General features: G+C 54.2%; 1 protein-coding gene across 2 annotated transcripts in view; it reads right to left on the bottom strand.

The window, feature by feature from the left end:
- The window catches only part of NKD1 (NKD inhibitor of WNT signaling pathway 1), an 84,279-nt gene extending 65,499 nt beyond the window's left edge, over window positions 1–18,780 (bottom strand). The window contains exons 1-3 of one of the 2 annotated variants that reach the window (XM_047711911.1): window positions 18,567–18,780; window positions 18,409–18,441; window positions 17,547–17,680 (exon numbers count right to left, since the gene is read on the bottom strand). In XM_047711911.1, coding sequence (XP_047567867.1) covers window positions 17,547–17,680; window positions 18,409–18,441; window positions 18,567–18,591 — 192 coding nt within the window. In that variant the 5' untranslated portion in view covers window positions 18,592–18,780. Of the gene's footprint in view, window positions 1–13,312; window positions 13,360–17,546; window positions 17,681–18,408; window positions 18,442–18,566 lie in introns of those variants that run through there. The other variant, XM_047711912.1, reaches the window with a different exon arrangement.
- Between the last annotated feature and the right edge of the window lie 1,476 nt (window positions 18,781–20,256).

Consider the following 20,256-nt stretch of genomic DNA (forward strand, 5'->3'; position numbering starts at 1 on the left):
TCCCAAATGAAAATACAGATGAATGGAAATAGAATGGAAATAGACCTGAATCGCCCCAACAACTTCTCAGCAAATGAAGATGATCTCTCTGAACCCCTTCGTCCACCAGAGAGCAACCAAGTCCCTTCTGGGTGCTGTGTTGGGCCCCCAGAGAGATGGAGTGGGTTTCCCAGGAATCTTCCAGAACCTACCAGGAGCTCTGGAGGCCTTGCTGAGCTACCAAGCATGATTACTATGTGTTCACTGCATGCGAAGCCGTAAGTCGCTCCATGCATTATTTCCTTTAATTCTCAAAACAACTCCAAGAGATAGGAACTTTTGTCTTCTCATTTTACAAGGGAGGAAATTAAGACCCAGTATCTATACAGTCAACATAGTTCCCTATAACCCCAGATCCAAAGGCCAGGTCCAAAGCTCTGTGGCCCGTGGAATTAGAAGATCTACATGAGAAATAATAATAATGATAATAGTAATCATAAAGCTAAAAACAAAAAAGCCATAGAAAATAAGGCCAAGGTTCTTAACTAGGAGGCTATGGGTGCCCTAAAGTTGGAGTTAAAGGTGTGAGAGCCTTTATTTGAAGAGAATGACATCATCAGATTTAGCAGATTCCCAAAGGGGTCTTGTTATTGTCTCCTTGAAGGTTAAGATCATCATCACTAGAATCGAGGGGCTTTAAAGAAGGGCTGTGACCCACGTGGGCTCCCTGGAGGAGGTGACAAACTACCAGGACTCTTCTGAGATCCAATGGCAGAGAATCAGCTAATTGCTCGGGCCACACCCCCACCCTCCAGCTGCTGACAGAAGCAGCAGTCAAGAGAGCTGTACTCTAGGGGCCAGACAAGACACAGAGGCTGGCCCCCTCCCTCCAGTGTGCCTTCTGCAGCTTTCTCCTCCCGGGTGTTTTTTCTCTGGGGAACCACCCACCCATCTCCCCTTCAGCCCTTGAGGTTTGGGACTGATCCCAGCGGCACTCCAGGACGACCATGTTGACCCAGGACCCTTGGAGATGGAGGGATTGGCTCAGTGATGGGCATGGCAGCCAAGTCAAAAACAACGGCAGCCCGGCCTGGGATCTGGCTAACCCACTCTCTTCCAGCCTGGAACAGCAGCCTGGACTGGGTGCCAAGCGGCCACCACCTGGGGAGAGCCTGTACCTGAAAATGAAGCCAACCGCTAACAGCAGAGCTGAAGGTACAGACCACCGGCCTGGGGAAGAGCTGGAGCTGTGGGATCCAGGGTCCCCGAATTCGATTCACCCTCCGAACTTCCCAGGCACGCAGGCCAATAACACGCCTTTCATCAAACAGCAGAGATGTCTGAACAAACCCAAGGGATCCTAACTGACCCACGCCAAGGAAGGTTGTACTCACTTAACCTGCAGCCCTTCTGAATTCTGAAGATACCAGGCCAGGGGAGACGCCCTGGCTTTGCCAGAAAACCAGAAGAGCCAGCCTTGGAGATCATATCAGGGAGTGCGGTGTGGGTATCAGAGCAGGGGTGTGTGCAGGAGTAGAGTTATAGGAATCCATGCCATCCATCCAGGTGGACTACAGACATGAGCCCCGAAGTCACCTAGCTGCCCGATAGGGAATCAGTGCAATAAATTACTGTCCATCCTTAGAATGGAAGGCTTGAGAGCCACAAAGAGCAAAAAGATTCAATGTACTGATAAGGCCTGATTTCCAAGATGCACTGTTAACAAAGCAAGGTGCAGAACCAGATTATGACTGGTCAACTGAAAGGAACGCAAAGTCTCTATCAATTTTTCATGATTCCCCACCTCAAATCCATTTTTCAATTAACCTACAAATACTAGTCTTATTGGCCAAGAGGGCTTCTGCTGTCTGGGCAGGGATAAGGGTGCACACATGCACACAGTAAGGTGGGAAGCACGCCAAGGAACTGGAAGAGGAACCGGAAGTGGCAGGTGCCTGGAGAGGGGCGCTGGGAGGCCAGCGGCAGAGGTGGCAAGGAGGCTTCTTTTTCATTACATAAGCTTTAGTACTATTTTGAATGTCTTTATTTTTGTTTTTTACCGTGTGCATTACTTCATTTAGGTGGGAAGGTGGAGGGACAGGACCTGACTTCCTGCTCCTCTGGGGTCACGCTTCCACGGACCAAACTGCTGGCGCCTCCAAGCCTCAGCCACCCAGCAAGTGTTCCTTGAGCCCCTCCCATGTGCCGAGCTGGGCAAAAGGCCCCGAGGATGCAGCGGTGAGCCCTGCAGAACCAACTCCTTGACTCTGCCTTCCGGCTTCTGACGCCCCATCCTATTAGTGCTGACCCTGGCCCCCTTTCGTGTAAGTATTAAATGCCTGACCAATGGCTGGGAGGAGGGCTTTGCAGACCATAAAGCTCTAGCTCTTCCTCCTGGAGAAAAGCTGGCCCCTCTCTGCCCTGCCCCAGGCACAGGTTGTGCCTCCCAGCTGCACAAACCAGGACCAAAGGGACAGGTCCTCACCCAAGAAGCCCAGAAGCAAGACAGCAAGCAGCCGCACTCCCCCCCGCCCGAGGTTAAGAAGGCAGGGAAAACCTGATCTATGAACCAGAAGAAGGTGCTCCAAGCCATCCACCTGGAAGGACCCCACAATCCTTCCCCTCACTGACGCAGCAGTGGCCAATGGGGCTGCCACCTCCAAGCTGGAGGGAAGCCAGGCCTCAGAGGAGCGGGGTCTGGAAGGACCCCACAAAGGGTTTTGCCAGGGCTGTCTGGGGGCAGGGCTCTCTGCCCACCAGCAACTGCCACAGATAACAGATAAATGCCTCAGGATAGAGGTTCACCTAGTGCTCTGCAGCCCTGGATCCTTCCTGATGGTCCAGAGCTATGCACTCCAGGAGCCGCGAGCCGCATGAGGCTATTGAAATGAATTTGAATACAATATATTGGAAATCCAGCTCCTCAGTCCCAGAAGCCACATCCCAAGTGCTCAGGAGCCACAGGCATTTAACGATACCCCTACTGGACCTGTGGACACAGAGCTTTGTCATCATCACAGAAAGTTCTATCAGACAGCGCTCATCTCGAGGTCCTTTTAACTCTCCTTCCTTCCAGTTACAAAATGAGGGTCCTGACAGGTCTGGAAAGAAAGGCCAGGTATCCACAGCTGTCCCTAGGATCGAAACACTTATAGAAGCTGCGGCCACGGGGAAATGCACAGAAGGAGACAGGACCATTGATTGAGCTGGTCGTGACTCAGGGACGGTGCCCCCCCAGGATCCCTAAAGCTCTACAGGTGGGCCGTGCCCTCCCCGCCTCAGCCCTCCACCCCCTCCAGCCCCTCCCCAATGCCTTTCCTATAGGGTCCACGCAGGACAGGTGTCACCCAATACAGAGAGGCTCCGATTCAGAGAGCATCTGGGTGGAGGGGGGGTCCCAAGGGCTCTGCGTCCAAGACAGCACGCGGGAGGTCGCCATACGCGTGGCCCTCGCTGCACCCTGCGCCCCTCCCCACCCCACGTCTCTCTCCCGCCACTGTCTTCTCTCTCCACTCCCCAGCAAAGTCTCTCCATAAATCTCCTGCACACGTGATCCCCATCTCATGTCTCATTCTCTTCTAAAATCTATGGGCTTTTTGAAAAATACAAAAGTATCCACACTCCTTGGACGGGAGGTGGCAGGGGGAGTCAAACAATGTAGAAACATCTAATGTGAAAAGTGAAACTCCTTCTCTCCTCACTGCCTCCCACCATTCTAGTCCTCTGGGAAGCAGCCTTTGTCAGTGTATCCTTCCAGATCTTTCCCTGCACACCTGCAAATATATAGACACGGGCCTGAATAGACTTTTGTGTCCTGCAAAAAAAACGGGACCACATCATGCTTCTGTTTTGCTCTCACTTTGCTCATTCAATGGCATTTCAGGGGCCTCCTTCCCATCAGCCCGCTGCCCACCCTCACTCGCCCTGGTTTCACAAGGCGAGGAAAGATCCGTGTTTGTTAGCTGTCTCCTAGTGACCGATATTAGAGTTGCTGCACATTTTTCATCCTTCCGAATAATGAGCCATAGACGTTCTTGTGCTCTGCTCACGTGCAAGGTTCCCTCAGCCCCCTCCTGACCCAGGCCCAGCCTGCCTCCGCTGTCATCCCACCAAGACCACTCCTGCCACCCCCAGCCGCACGCACCAGGATTCCAGATCCATCGGGGGACACCTGGCAGTCCCTTTCCCGACCCAGCCTCTGGACAGGTTCTCTCCCAGGGGACCATCCTCTCTGCTAGACTACCTCGACGGCCCCTAGTAAATGCCATCTCCCAGTAATTACGCCCCCGTGTAGTCCCTTCCCCTGAACCTGGCCTCGATCTGTGACCTGCTTTAACAAAGAGAATGCAGCATTGCCAATTTCGGGCCTGCGCCTTCGGGAGGCCTGGCAGTTTCCGCTTCGGCACCCCCGGGAAGGCAGCCACCAGGCAGGGAGTCAGCTTACCCCGAGACCACCATACCATGAGGAAGCCCACGCTAACCACGTCATGAGGCCACGTGGAAGAGGACCGAGGCTCCGGGCAGGGGACCCAAGTGGAACAGTTGGCCCCTGGCTGTTCGAGCCGCCCCATCTATGCCACGTGGAGCCACAGAGAAGCTACGCCTGCCAAGCCCGACCCAAATAGTGTAATGTTAATCAACTCACGAAAGGATTAAGTCACTAAATTTTGGAGTAATTTGTTACACAGCAAAAGAGAACCCAAACACCCTCCCTTTCTTCAGAGCACTTGGAGATGCGGAGATAAAGGCCAGCAGAGGTCACATTAGCTGCCTAATAGCCAAGCTGGGGCCACCCCCAGCCGCTGCCCCCCCCTTCAGGATTCCCAGCACAGTACTCTGTCCAGTCCCCAAAGATTCAGCCACGTGTTCGTCCAGGAGACAGCTGCAGCTCAGAGGTTGGTTCTCAAGTGAGAGGACTTGGGGACCCACAAAAGACTGCCCATTCTCTTCATGCCCGGAGCAAAGGGAGTAGGTGGGCAAGAAATCACCCCCCAGCCATCCTGGGAGAATCTGTTGTGACCATATAGTCAACAGACCAAAAGGCCCTGATGTTAAGAAAGGAAACTTTGGCACAGAGAGGTTAGGGAACTTGCTCAAGGTCACACAGCTAGTGAGAAGGAGAGCTAGGGCTCGAAACTAAGCATTCAGGCTCAGAGCCTGCACCAGGGACCAAACATCAGTATTTTCCAACACTTTTACCTGCAGTAAGAATTACATTTTAGAATGGGCATCTCTGTACATGGATTTGGGTATAGATGTGTGGGTAGATAGCCACAGATCTAGATGGATCTGTCTATCTATAGACATGAATATCCCTGCCTATAAATTTTTTAAAAAGTCACACAAAGCAATATTTCCTCTTGTTTTAGGCAATGTTCTCTCTCATTTCTTTTCTTTCTTTCTTTCTTTCTTTCTTTCTTTCTTTCTTTCTTTCTTTCTTTCTTTTTTTTAATGCTGGTCGCTAAATAGATTTCATGAGCCACGAATGGGATTGTAACATATGGTTGATGGGGGGTGGGGGTGGGAATCTCATCTATGATGATGGAAGACAGCTCTAAAATCAGATTAACCTGAACTGGAATCTTGCTGGAAGATTCCACTCCCAAGTCAAGTGACTTTGGGCAAGGAGGTAGACTCCTTTAGCCCTCAGTTTCTCCAGTGGTAAAATAAAGACAGAAATGGGCTGTCTCTGACACTCTGACCTGCCTTCTCTCGGTGCTGCGAGTGCTGAGTGGTACGGGCCACACACGGCTCAGGGCTGGCATGCCGTGGATGGCCCGGTGTGGGGCATGGGACAGAGTGGACCCTTAGTAGCCATATTGAGGCTGCAGCCAAACAACACTGAAAAGTGATGCACAGATGAGACCCATCGAGGCACCAGGCTCCTTTGAATTCCCAGGCAGGGGGACAAGGGCGTCTCCCCAGGGGCCACTGAAAACACAGTTTTGTTCCTGGTCTGTAGCACTTTCTCCTCATCTTTTTGCTTTTGAAGTCTCTCTGATCACTGGGGGAAAGATGCGTAAAGTAACAGGGTCAAGGTCAAAAACTGCCCCGCTACAAGTCTCCCTCGGGAAGCCAGATCGGGCATGGCCATGGCACCCTGAAGCAGCACCCCCAAACCCGCTCACTGGAGCCACCACAAGCCCAAGCCTCTGTGTGAGGGGCCTGCCAGCCTGCGTGGCCTTCTGGAATGAGAAAAACACCCTTGGGCCTGAGCCCATTGGGGAGGCTCTGGTCTTCCCCAGCCCTCACCTGTGGCCCGAGGGTGGCCAGGCCAGCCCTGATAACAGGGCCCCTTTATGCTGTGCCCCTGCCTCTCTGGGACCCCAGAGCAGTACTCACAGCCAGGGGGCTCGGGCAGCACACGGCAGGCCAGCCAATCAGCTCCGCACCTTCTCCCCCTACCTCCCATCCAGCCAGAAAGGACAGCAGCCAGAATGGGCAGACATCAATAAAAAATCAAATCACCTGCAGTGGGGGGACCAGGACCCTGGTGGGTTGTGACATAGAACAGACTCCCCCCTCCCCTCCCAACCCCAGGCAATGCCTACCCTCCTCTGCTGGAAAGAGCATTTCTGTCCTAACATCTCAGAGCCTGGAGTCTGGTCCTGTGTCAGACAGGAGGGAGTTGAAGATTTCCTGCCCTCATCATGGCCTTTGCACTTCCCTCTGTCTGAGATGCCCCTTTCCTCCCCTGGCTGCTTATTCTTTGGATCCACAGTTGGACCCCCACTTCCTGTCCCACCACAGCCTGCTCTTTTCCTTGTCACGTTCAGCACACACCTGGGTGATCATTAGCTATAAGAGGAGAGACCTCCCTTTTACTCTCCCTATTTGGCCGAGAGGAACTCGTGTCGCTCTTAGAACCACTCCATGAGCTAGAAACCAGGCTTCTACCCATTCCACAGATGTAGAAACTGAGGATCAGAGATGAGCACCCCCTCAAGAGATGTGCAGCTGGGCGTCGGGAGTCAGACCCAGGAAGTCGGATTCCGCCAGTCATGTCTCGGACACCTGCTCTGTGCACACACCAGGAGCCTTGGTACAACGTGGCCTAAACCCGAAGGCGGGTCTAATGGAAGTTAGGAGAACCAAGGCAAGACGCTAGATGGAAGCTTGCAGTATGGACGAGCACTGTCCCCAAAGTGGCCCCAGCCACATCTCTCCGTGCTGACCCCACCTGGTCCTCCCACAGTGCTCTGCCAAATGGAAACAAGCTGTCCCCAGCTTCCCAGCCCCCAGCCTCCGCTGGGGCTCCACCCCCTGCTCGGTGGCAGCCTGAGTCCCGCTCTCCCTAGCTGGGCCTGACACTTCCATCCACTGAGCCCGTCTCTCATCTGCACAACATGGGGGAACAGGACACTGGAAAAACCGCACATAAAGCACGAGGAGGCTTTCACACTCAAGCGTCTGCACTATTACCACGAACACACTTGTCCCCCACCAAAACCTCGTCTCCCAAGCCAGGGGACAACAGGCCAAATCCAGCTGCCTGGGTCCACCCAAAGAAACTATTTTCTAAAAACATTATTTGGTTGATGGTCTTTTTTTTTTTTTTAATTAGAATGATTTCACATGAAAATCCAGATGGCCAGATTCTCTTAATGACCCGATGTGGCAACACCAGGGCCGCATTCGCACATGGCAACCACTGGCAGGGGCTAAGCGGTGCTGCATACTTGAGATAGGACGTGCGCCCCCGGGGGACCGCAGTCCCCACTCCTCCTGCATGTCTCCCACCCAGCCCACTATGTCCTTGATAGGACTTCTCTGGCCCTTTAAAGTGACCATCCATCAGAGCTCCTCACACACCACCTCCTTCAGGAAGTCCTCCCCAAATCTCCATAGCCTGGTGTCTCTCGCGGCTTTATAATCCTAATAGCTCACTTGGACTGAGCACACACTTCTGTGCCCGGCAGTTACCACCCTTCTACCGTCGGAGTCCCCACAACCAGCTTGTGAAGCAGATTCCATTACCATACCCACTTTACAGAGGAGGGAACCGAGGCCCAGACTTGATTCTTCTACTGGCCTCCCCACCCTCATCCATTCCCGGCCCTCCTCCATGCCGCTCTGTGCCCCCGGGGAAGCTGACCTCCTTAGACCAATTTGCTGAAGCTTCCTGGTCTCTGGCTCCTGGCTTTGGACAATGGGAGGTCCTGGCAGGAAACCTGAGGACACAAGGAGAGGTTGGGGTATTTCTCCCCACCCCCTACTCCCTCTGTCCCATGTCTCTATGGTTCATCTTCCACATGTAGAGCTCTTGCCTGGCTTTTCCACTTCCTCAGCAGCGTTTCCTACAGGGATCCAAATCCAAAATATCCAACATTTCCTCCCCTGCCCTTTCTGCTCTGGGACAGTAATATCTCCCTGCCTTTTGCCAGGGGCCAAGTGCTCCCTGGGTGCCTCAACACCCTGTGAAGTTTCTGTTAATCCTTCCCACATCTTTAGAAGTTAGTATCCGCTAGCACCCAGGATATCAGGCTCCAGAGTGCTCGCTCTTTAACCATCACCTATACAGCCTCAAGCCCTATTCTCCTTCTCCTGGTCCTTCCCCTGCTGGTGGTCTCAAGGGTCCCCTGGATGAGCCCCCAAGAGCCAAAGGCTGTGCCCAGGTCAATGCAGACATTCCAGAATCTCTGCCTGAGCCAAGAAGATAGAGTCACTTGATTCCTCTTTATCCTCCAAATTATTTTTACAACCGAGAGCCCATCCCCACATTCCTTCTTCCCAGCCACAAGAGCTCCCCCACTTCTGCCCTGCTGGACCCTCACACAGGGCCTGCCACTTGTCTTCCCTCTAGACAAAGACCAAGGTCCATAACATGCCTGAGCAGGCTGCCTGGCCCAGACTGTGGCCCCTCCTCAGCCAAATGAACTTCAATCAGCATCTCGAACAAACTGGGTCTTTCTCACACACTACTGGCCCATCTAGCAGACACTCAAAGCGCTATTACATGCCCCTCCCGCCTTGCTCCCCACCACCCCTTCCCTGATTCACCCTTGAGCTGAGATCAATGGCTCCTCCAAGACCACCTGACCCAAGGCCAGTCGGCACCCCCTGCTCTAGTCCTTCAGAGTCCCCAGAGTGTCCTCCAACATTCCCCTAACACTATCTTCATTGTTCAGTATCCACTACCCAAACCATGAGCCAATCTAATGGCACTATCGATGCAAAAATCCCAAGTGAAAGATGAGCAGATCAAATACAGCCACATTTTAGAACAGCCATGTGTCGTGATGAAGAAGGATTACGTTTGGGAATACAAAGGAAGTTGAACACTAGGAAATCTAGTGAGGTAAATCTGTACATAGTCATTTGTTACAATCGCAAAGGTTGACAACACCCCAATAGCATTGGACAGAATTCAATAATTATTCCTGGTTTCAAAAATATTAGCAAGCCAGGGGTTAAAGAAAGCTTTCTTCACTAGATAAGCAACAAACTGTTATTAAATAATATGGAAGATTCTAACCAATGCAATAAGAAAAGAAAAACAGATGAGAGGCAAAGATGAACGTTTAGGTCCACTAAACTCTAAATTCAGTGGGGTAGGAGCTATGCCGTATGCTTCGTAGTTTCCATACCGCCCTAAACACACCCAAATATCTGTGGAAGGTACAGCCACCCTGATGAGGGCTGAGCCCCATTCAATGTTCTCAAAGCACCCAGTACTCCTCCTCTGAGATACCTATCACAACTTAAATTGTGGCATTTGTTTTTAAAAATACTTCTCTTTTGTTGGAAAGGATATGGAGAAAGGGGAACCCTCTCACACTGTTGGTGGGAATGCAACACTTCAACAGACAAATGGATAAAGACAATGTGGTCCATGTATACAATGGAATATTATGCAGCCATGAGAAAGGATGAATACCCAACTTTTGTATCAACATGAACAGGTCTGGAGAAGATTATGCTGAGTGAAATAAGCCAAGCAGAGAAAGTCAATTATCCTATGGCTTCACTTACTTGTGGAGCATAAGGAATAACATGGAGAACATTGGGAGAAGGAGAGGAGAAGTGAATTGGGAGAAATCAGAGGGGGAGATGAAACCTGAGAACTGGACTCTGAGAAACAAACTGAGGGTTTTGGAGGTGAGGGGGCTGGGGGGTTAGGTGAGCCAGGTGGTGGGTACTAAGGAGGGCACGTGTTGCATGAAGCACTGGGTGTGGTGCATAAACAATGAATCTTGGAACACTGAAAAAAAATTAAATTACAAAAAAATAAATACTTCTCTTTTCCTACTAGAGTATAAACTCCATGAACACAAGTGCCGTGCTTCACTGGCAGAGCGAATGGTGACCCGGCCTAAAGTAGGTACACAATGTCCACTCCACGGAGAGGAAGGACTATCTGTGGATGACTAAAATGCATTCGTGGTTGCTAAGTTATAATAAATGATTTTATCCTACTTCATAGCTGGAAAACCCCAGGCCCAGAGAAGGGAGGTGACGCCATGCCACCGTGGCCTCCTCTGTGGGTCCTCTGAAAGGCACGAGCCCCCCACCAGGCCACGCACACAGGGCGCTGCCCACGTGGCTCAACGAGTACAGAAAGTGAAGCCCAGACCCGTCCCTCCAAACGAATGCACAACCAGGGCACCCCCAGGTGGCCACAGCCACCTCTCTGGGGCCAGGACTGACCCCTAGCGGGACCCGATCTTTCCTCGCAAAGCCTCGAGACGGTTGTCCCCATGGACAAACAGTCCCCCGCTGCTTCTCCATGAAGTTATCAAAGAATTACTTATGTCTCTGCAAGTGCTTGTTTGGAAAAGCTTCTCCGCCCCACCTGGGCTTGGCAGGAGGGGCAGCATCCTCGGTCCACCCTTCGGGGAGTGATCCGGCTTTTCCTCCAGCCCCTGAAGGCTCTCGGCCATTCTTCATGTGGAGAGTCTGAGGCCAGCCATAAAGAAGCAGGCAGCCTCCCAGGATAAACGGAGCACGGTGACATCAAAGACCGCCTTCCAGATTAAACAACTGAGGCCTTCAGCTCTCTCTGGCGTTTCTTCCAGGATATTCTGGGCTCCTGCCTCAGTTCTCCCTCAGATGGAATGGCAGACATTTTGTTTGTGAGAGTCTGAATTTTTTCCTTCCTCGGGGGCGAGGGGGAGAGGGAGGAGGCGCGGGGAAGGCAGGGTGGGGAGGGAGAGAGCGAGAGGAAGAGAAAGAATGTCTGTGAGAGACAAGAGCCACAAAAAAGAACATGTGTGAGCGAAAAAGAAAGGGAAGTCAGGGAGGCAGCCGGAAGCGCCTGCTTTGGAATCCAACAAGCAACCTATAAATTCCAAAAGTTTCTAAACCAAAGCACACTGCAAACCCACAGCCAGGGAGGGAGGCTATAAGAGCCCCCAAGCTGGGATCTGTGGGTGCCTGGCTCCCCAGGGCTAGCAGATCCCTTTGTGGGCCGTGGCATCTGGCCCCTTCACCAGAAGGTCCCTTGGCACTTCTCTTTCTCAGACACATCAGGTAAACCAAGTCAAGGGACCCTCTTCCCTCAGGAACTGTCCCTGTGGTTCTCTGGCATTGGCTTGTTACCGCCTCTTATCCTCTCGCCCTTTGGGTGCCTCTCTCTGCCTTGAGTACAATCCAATCCCACACCACAGGCTCCCCATATCCTACCACAGCTGGGCTTCTGGCCCTTCAGCTGACCCTCCTCTCCACACAGGGTAGCAGGGCCCACCGATCCATCCAAACACCTGGAGTAATACCCCTGAGTCCCCAAGTCCATGACGCTCTCCATTCATCAGCTCCATGAGCATGCTGCTGGCTGGGGCAGCAGGCTGACCACCCACCCCACCCCTCCACCCCACACACCTATCTCAGGGACAGGTAGCTCGAATGTGCCAGGGGCCAGTAATACACAGGACTTTTCAGAAAGCCTGAGCACCAGGAGAGCTCTGCGGGCCCCACAGGCTGTAAACCTTGAAGTCCGCCCTCCCAACCCAAACAGCACCAAGTTCCCAGGGACAATGTTGAGTCCCCGGCCTCCCACAGGTACTCTGTGCACGAATACCAACTTTCTCCTCCCACACCCTCTTCCTCAGGGCCTCTCAGCTCTCTATTCACTCAGCTTCCCCCAAGTACTCCTGTCTGTTGATGCACTTGTGTAAGTCCTGATTCCTTCGTCTCCTTTAAATCAGACTAGAAGCCATGGGAGGGCAGGGACCACAGCTCGTTTATGTACCCTGTATCCTCGATGCCTGGCCCAGCTAGGGATTTCATAACGAATAACAATTCATTATTGATCATAATTAATAGCTGAGTGCCTGACAGCAAAGGCCTGGTCCCACTCTTCCTTCTGCCTGAGGAAGAGGATCTGGGAGAGAATGAGGCAGGGATGGTGCCCTAATCTATCTTCCTTCATTCATTCATCCAGCAAAGACATCATGAGTGCCCACCACGTGCCCTCGGGCTAACGCAAGGAAGATGTATTCCTGCGAAAGTGATTCTTTCCTTGCTGACTTTCCGTAGACTGGTTTTTTTTTTTTTAAAGGTTTTTCTTTTTTTTGACAGACAGAGATCACAAGCAGGCAGAGAGGCAGGCAGAGAAAGAGGAGAAAGCAGGCTCCCTGCTGAGCAGAGAGCCCGATGTGGGGCTCGATCCCAGGACCCTGGGATCAGGACCTGAGCCGAAGGCAGAGGCTTTAACCCACTGAGCCACCCAGGTGGCCCTCTGTAGACTGTTTTAAGCCCTCATAGGGACGGTCGGGTCCCTGTGGGTCCCTACTGGAGCTTCTTGGTGCGAGGAGGAGTCCTCTCTGCCCATCCGGGGCCCACCCTCTCTCCTCACATTGGCCATCCCTACCGGGTGAGGGGAAGCATCATTCCACCGAGTTCTAGGACCCTGGGAGACATGCCAAGCCTGCTTCCTGGTTCAGCCTCTCCCTGGGTTTATTACAGTTTGTACGAAATGTGAAAGTGCAGGGGCTGTTCCTGAATTCAAGGGACTAGAACATACATGGGCCTGACTCGGGGGAACTTCTTTCCCAAAGAGAAGTTCCGAAGGCAGGTTGAGATGCTCCTCGAAGTCTCCCAGAGACCACATCACAGAGATTTATTAAAGCCTTCCCCACCACCCACCCTCCAGAGGGACCTGGCCTTATTGAAAGCCAGAAGCCCCAACTGGCGCTTTGCCCAGCTCGGGCTTCCCCAGTCTCTCCCCCCACCCCCACCCCTGGGGTAAAGAAAGCTGCCAGGTGGGGCTACGGAGCTGATCCTGGGTGCCACGGGCAGAGGAGACCCTCCTGGAGAACCCAAAGATGCCTCCACCAACCTCAAAGCAAATCATCTTTTAATTCTGAAAACACCAAATATTTAATTTATGCTTTACCTCAAATGTCAAGTCTACCTCCCGGCACATAGCTTTGAAACCACGTAAGGAGGCCTAACGCTTTCCATATGGTGAAGACATGGGGCCTTTTAATTGTGCCAACTGGTATCATTCAAGGGTGATTCCCCTGGAATCTGGCAACTGGGGCAGCAGCTGGGCCAACAGCCAGCCTCCAACCCCATCACCCAGCCCTTCATGGCCTTGCGGGCTCGGGCTCCGACACAGCCTGTGCCCTCCCAATCTTCCCCAGATATCAAAATGCACTAGGTGCCCCGTAATCAAATTACCAGCCCGAGGGGCAGCCACCTTCAACCCCCAAGCAGGTTTGCCAGGCCCACATCTCTCTACCCCATTCCTAAGGCAGCTCTGCTAAAAGAGCAAAAGGGCCAAACCCGGGGTTGGAGGCAGGTTGGGGGGGTGGAGCATGGCCTTAAACCTGGTCTTACACATTCACATCAGTGCCCACAGGTACATAGCTCAGAGCACAGGGCCCCCAGGTTCTCCTTCTCCAGGCGCGCTGCCATCAGCTTCTCCATGTGCCCTATGCAACTCCAACCCTCTACCAAGCTTTTCCATTTCACCCATTATATTCTAGGACATTTTCCAGACCCGGTATTCCCAATTGGTGTTCTCTCATAACTGCCTGTTACAGCTTCGTGTTTACCACTCCTTCTTTATCTCTTTGAGATTATTAGGCTTATTGAAACTTCAAAGTGTCTACTGCATTGCTGTCTGGCACAGAAATCATTCACTTCATTGTTCGTGGCTCAGAGTACTTGGACCTGTCACCGTCCCTCATTACTTTTCTCCTCTGAGCTCCGGAGTCCTTGAAGCCCCGCCCTCAGTCCAGCCCCACCCTCAGTCCGTGTCCATCCAAGTGCATCTACAGTGGACAGTGGGGCAGGGGAGGGGGGAAGCCTCTGGATTCATCATCTGGGCTCCCATCTCTGCCCAACCTGTGCCTCAGCAAACCTCCTGGTATCTTTCCCCCTTTTGAACTCATTTTGAAGGGTCACTTGCCATAATCCCGCCAGGGCTGAGGATATTATTATACCCATTTAGCAGATGAGCTTAGATAAAATGTCTTATAGGAGATGGTGAGCTATAGTGGCAGAGCCTGGCCTCATTTATTTTCATGCTCGGGATGGCAGGCTTAGGTTAGTGCCAGCAAAGTCACCCTCTCCCGTCCCAGGACCTTCCAAGCAACTGGGACCCACCCTAAACATTGACTAAGCTACTCAGACCGGGTCAGGAAGGGAGAGGGCAAGCAGGTGCCCCTCCTACTCCTGCTGGGCCTACCACCCGCCTCTTCCCAAAGTACTCAGCAGCTGGTCAGCATGCAGCTCTCTGGAAATGAGTAAGGAGGAACCCTCTGGGCATGTGTTCTAGCATAGGCCTTTGCCAAACGTGGCCCCGGTTCTCTAGAAAGTGCTTCAGAAGGAGAGAGAAAGACAGAGTCCCCATCAGCCGGCTCGCAACTTTATAGGGTTAGGAAGAGGAGTGAGACAATGTAAGCAAAGTGCCTGACATCCACAGGCACTTAATAAATAGTGACGTTCATTGCAGCAATAGTAATGCGAGTTGAATGAACCACTAATGTGCTTCCAGCCACTTCAGTGAAAGGTGGGCGGAGTGGAGACAGAGACCATCCCTACGTCAGGCCTGGGGCTGCCGGGGGGGGACCTCTGCCAGCCCCCCGGCATCCAGCAGACCTTGGAGCCCATACCCTACCTCCTGATGATCTAATGGAAGAGCCTACACAGCCACCCTTTTTGCCCCACTGGGAATCACGGAAATTAACCTCGGTGGGAGGCTGCCCACTGCTGTCTCATTCAGTGTTTCTCCTAAACTTCGGGCATTCCGTTTCCACAGTCACAGTTTTGACCACTTGTACTTAATAGTGTGCTCGGAATCAACTTTTAACACTGTCTTTCATTTAGCTTCATCCTAAGTGATAATATCATGGGTTTGATGTCCTAGTTACTATCTTTTCCGGTAACAGAAATGCTTGACTATTAAGATAACAAACATTCCTTCAGGCACCACCTGAAATCAGTGCACACGCCCCCACCACGCAGCCTCCCACCTTGGGCTTTCCCTGACCTCTCCCAGGGTGGGCTCGCCATCCCCACCCCAGCAGATCTGGTGGCTGGGCCAGGGCTGGTAGGAACCCCGGTGTCCAGGTCCCAGTCACCAAAGCAGAACTCCCCAGGAAGCAGAGTCTCCCCACTCTTAGTATCTCAGATGAGGCCCGCCCTCCACCACCCAACATATGTCACACGGATGGCTCTGCCTCTCACATCTTCAAACATGCTTTGAACAAACATTAATGACCCCTCAGTGTTTCTCTGAGAGAGAGGGTGAGGAAGGGAGGGGGGCAAGCACCACCCCATGCTGTCCTCAGCTGGGGTAAGAAAACAGGCAACAAAATTCCGTGACTTCACCAAAGCCACAGACTTCAGCTGGGGCCCCCTCCCCACCCTCCCTCATCTCCCCCAATGGCAACTTTTACTGGTTCACATTCCTCTTGCTGGGAATACTACTATTTAATTAAAAACGACAGACTTTTGTTTTCCTCTCCTTCCTTCCTCCTCCCTCCCATCCTCCAGGACTGGATGCCAAGGAGACCCACCAAAAACATGCGGGTAACATTTGTTATGGCTTTGAAGATAAAAGCCAATTGAAGTAAGCCCTCGCTGTATTTCAAGTTTCCCCTAAAGCATGGAGCAAGCTGCCTGGCAGTTGAGGGGAAAAAAAAAAAAAAAAAAAAAGGGACTGCAAATAAATGTCATTCTGCAGGAATACTTTGTAAAAATAAACAGGCTGAAAAAACCCAAAACTTGATTAATGGAAATCCACTCAGTTGGCCTCTGTCTTGAGCTGCAAATGCATTTGTTCGTATAGCTAAATCGGATCATGTTCACCAGGCTTTAAATAAGTAAGTAGATCAAAAACTATAAACGGTGGGGGAAGAAAGGGAAGTTTGTAGTTCTGTTTCTAAAGGGCCCCAACCGCAGTGCCCCCCACCCAGCTAGTTTTGACCTTTCCTGGGGGACAGCAGCTCCAGTTCCAGCCCAGCCAGAAGAGGAAGAAAAAGGAAGAAGAGAAAGTCCTCCAGCTAAGTGAGGCAATGGGAAGAGGTGCGATGGGGGCTTCTCCCAGATGTAGAAATCATTCCATACATGCACAAGAGTGGACTTTATCCCCAGGTTCACCTCCCAGCATCGGCCCCTGCAACTAACCGACCAACCCAGGTGCCACGGCCCCAGTACCAGAGAATGCGCGTGTACACACACACACACACACACACACACACGCACAATCTGAATCTGAAACCTCCACAGGCCCCTCCCCAGCCCATGGACAAGACCAAAGAACTAACCAGACCTGAGACTCAGTCTGTTCCCCTCTAAGTTTAAAAAAAATATATATTAAATGTCACATCAAAAAGTTGATTCATCCTTTGATCCTTGGCTTGCTCGAGTTCCACGCAGACCATCTGAAAGCCCCGTGCAGAGTTCCCGAGCTCCGAGGACATCTGTGAGCACCAGTCCCAGGCCAAGAGCTGGGGCTGGACTCACTCACTCCACTGTCCCATCCACCGCTCCCTCAGGAACAGCTCCAACCCCAGCAACCTACTGGGGGAAGGCTCAGGGTGGGCCCTGGTGACAGCAGCAGGAGACCCGCTCTCTCCGTGTGGGCCAAGTGAAGGGGTACCAGGTCTCAGTGCCCCCCAGGCTCTGCTACCCAGATCACAGCCTCTTCTACTGAGGTTCCTGACTGAGCAGATGGAGTGATGAATGCCACAGACACTTGGAACACATTTGGAGGCCTGCACAGTCCCATCCTCCACCCAGACACCCCTAGATGCCTTCCCTGTCTTCCTAACAAGCACAACCCCCTCTAAATCCACCTTTGAATACTGGCCACAGAAACAAGGTAGAGAGGTCAGTGCAGGCCCCCAAACCCCTCCAGCACACAAGAGCTTCCCCACATACCAGACCTGCACCACCTCCTCACCTAGGACTTTTACCTCCCCAGACAGCCCTCCACCACCAGCTGGATGGGAGACGGACACCCCAGCCACCTCTAAGGTTCCCCAAGACATGCTGGTGGGGCAGAGGCAGCTGCAAAGGGACTTCTGGACTTAGAAGCTGTGCCGAGAGGGTGCCAGAAGTTGGGGTGGGTGGGTAAGGAGACCCGTCTCGGGCTGAAAGGTAGGTGAGGATCGTACCCGGGTTCCTCTGCCAACCGTGCCAGCCGCCTGCAGCTGTCGGGGTCCAGAGCTACCGCCGGGGCAGCGCTGCCTCCCGATCCACTCCTCGATGCCTTTCCGAGCCCAGGCGGCGCTCACCGCGAAGCTGTCACCTGGGGCGGGGAAGACACGAAGCCCCTGAGTCTGGCCCCTGGGCCGAAAGTTACCCGACACAGGAGGGAAAGACTGGGCGCGGCAGAGGCAGCGGGGACAAGATGGGGGGTGAGCGCCAGGGCACCATCCGGGAGAGGGACGCAGGTAATCGGAAGAAAGGGGTTCAGCTAAGCCTCAGGGAGCAGAGACCCAGATGGGATCGTAAAGGGGGAACAGCACCCTGGAGAAAGGGTCTGGGGATCAGAAGAAGGAGCGATAGAGGCAGGACTGCTGAGGAGCGGGGCGAGGGTCGGGTGCAGTGAGCACGGGACGGGTGCAGGGAGGACGAGTGCACGGAGCACGGGATGAGGGGAAGAGGGGAACTGGGGCTGAGAAGAGGGGAGCAGTGGGCGCAAGAGCCCAGCTCTCGGGAGGAGGGGCTGAGGGCCCGAAGGAGAGGGGTAGGATCTTGGGGGAAGGGGTTTAGGAGTCTGAAGAGAGAGCTCAGAGAGCGCGGAGGGCGAGGACCGCAAAAGGAGGGGTTGGGGGTCAGAAGAGAGAGCACAGGACGGCGGTGGGGCAGAAAGGGGGGCGCGAGGACTGCTCCCGGAGCGGGTTTGTGGGAGCGGTGGCCAGAGCTGGGGGTGGGGGTGGCCCTGGTAATAAGATCCCGCGGGCTAGGCCATTCCGCCGCGGTCCGCGGTGCTTCCCCGTCCATCCCCCCGGCCCGTGCCCCGCGCGCCCCTACCTTCCGGACTCTCCCTGCGCTTGCACACGGCGGCTGCAGGCACATCGCGCGCGGCGGCGGCGGCGGGAGCCGGAAAGAAAGGAGAGGCAGAGAGTTAGCAATCGCGGAGGCGAGGGCGGCCGGGGCCAGGGGGCCGGCGCGCGGGCGGGGACACTGACCCGGCTTGGAGTGAAGTTTCCCCATGCTGGGGATGCGGCGGGCGGGGGCGTCCCTAAGCCATGCGCCCGGCCCGCGGAGCCGGCGGCTCGCGGCGCCGCGCCTCGCCTCGCTCTCCTCCTCCCGGAGCAACCCCGAGCCGAGCGGAGCCCGAGGCGGCGCCGCGACCCGCTCCTGCCGCCGTCGCCGCGGCCCGACTGACGCCCGGGCGCGCGGAGCCCCCAGCCCGCCGCCGCGGCCCGCGCCTCCCCGCGCGCCCATTGGTCGGGCGCGGCTCATCAAAGGCGAGGCGGGCCGCGGAGAGGGCGGGCTGGGGGCGGGCTGGGGGCGGGCCGGGGGCGGGCCGGGCCGGCCGGGAGGGGCGGGCCGGCCGGCCCGGGCGCGGCCAGGCGCCGCGGGGCCGACACAGCGCCCCCCTCCAGGCTGAGGTCTTGATCCCGGCGCTCGGGGCGGCGGGGCGGACAGGTCGAGGGACCTGCACCCGGAGACCCGGGGACCCGGGTGGGGGAAGGGCCTCTGTCCAATAGGCGTAAGCGTATTGGGACAAACACCTTCCCGAGTCCTGTCTTCTCTGGAATAACCGCTGCCCCTCGCTAACAGTACGGTGCCTGCCCTCCGCTCTATTTTTCCTCGAAGAGGGCCGGGCAGGACTCGGTGGCTCCAATTTACAGGTGATGTAACTGAGGTCGGGAGAGGAGACGCGGCTGCTGCGCTGCCCCTTCCCGATCTTAGCACGACCTGATTTTTGCAGAAAGTGTTCGCGGATTACTCGCCCCATGCTCCCACTCCGCCCCTCTAAGTTTTGATCTGGGATCCAAGAGGAGCTCCCGCCGCGCCTCGAGCGGGTTGTGGGCCCAGCCCACTCCTGGCAGCTGCAAGTGTCCGAAAGCCACGAGTTGCCAACCAATCACTCGGATGCTTCATGCCAGGGCCCGTGGGTGCCCTCCCGGGATCGAGGCGCGCTGCCAGCTGCGCGGCCCGGAAGGGGGTAACCGCTGGGTCTTTGATCCTCCTCGGTTTCCGCTCCCTGCCGCAGCTCGCCAGACCCAAGGGCTTGTTTGTTTTGTCTGGGGAAGTCTCTGCGGAGGGAGGAGCGACATCAAGGGGTTCCACCCCACCTTTGTGGTTCTCAGGGAGAATGACTGCTCCGCTGGGGACACCGCAGGCCTGTTAAGTTCGGCCTGGTACAGGGTGGCCTGGGCGTGGGAAAAGAAAACCCTGTGCTAAGTAGTGAGGATCCCGGCTCTGCCCCTGGGACTGACTTCACTGCGTGAGCCTCAGTTTTCTGATCTGTAAAATGGAGGCCCAAGTCTGCCCTTTTTGCCAGCCCCTTGGAGCAGCCGTTGCCCAAGAAAGATATGGTAAGCAACATGTGTAAAGTTGAATTTTCTAGTAGCCACATTTTCTTTTTTTTTTTTAATTTTTTTTTTCATTTATCTATTTGACAGAGAGAGATCACAAATAGGCAGAGAGGCAGGCAGAGAGAGAGGAGGAAGCAGGTTCCCCGCTGAGCAGAGAGCCCAATGCCGGCTGGATCCCAGGACCCTGAGATCATGACCTGAGCCGAAGGCAGAGGCTTTAACCCACTGAGCCACCTAGGCGCCCCCACATTTTCTTTTAAGTGAAAAGAAACAGGGATTAAAAGCAGCACTTACAACATGAGCACTGAGTGAGGAACAGAATTGCTGAATC

This window comes from Lutra lutra, chromosome 17 (genome assembly GCF_902655055.1).
Source record: "Lutra lutra chromosome 17, mLutLut1.2, whole genome shotgun sequence".
Classification (NCBI taxonomy): domain Eukaryota; kingdom Metazoa; phylum Chordata; class Mammalia; order Carnivora; family Mustelidae; genus Lutra; species Lutra lutra.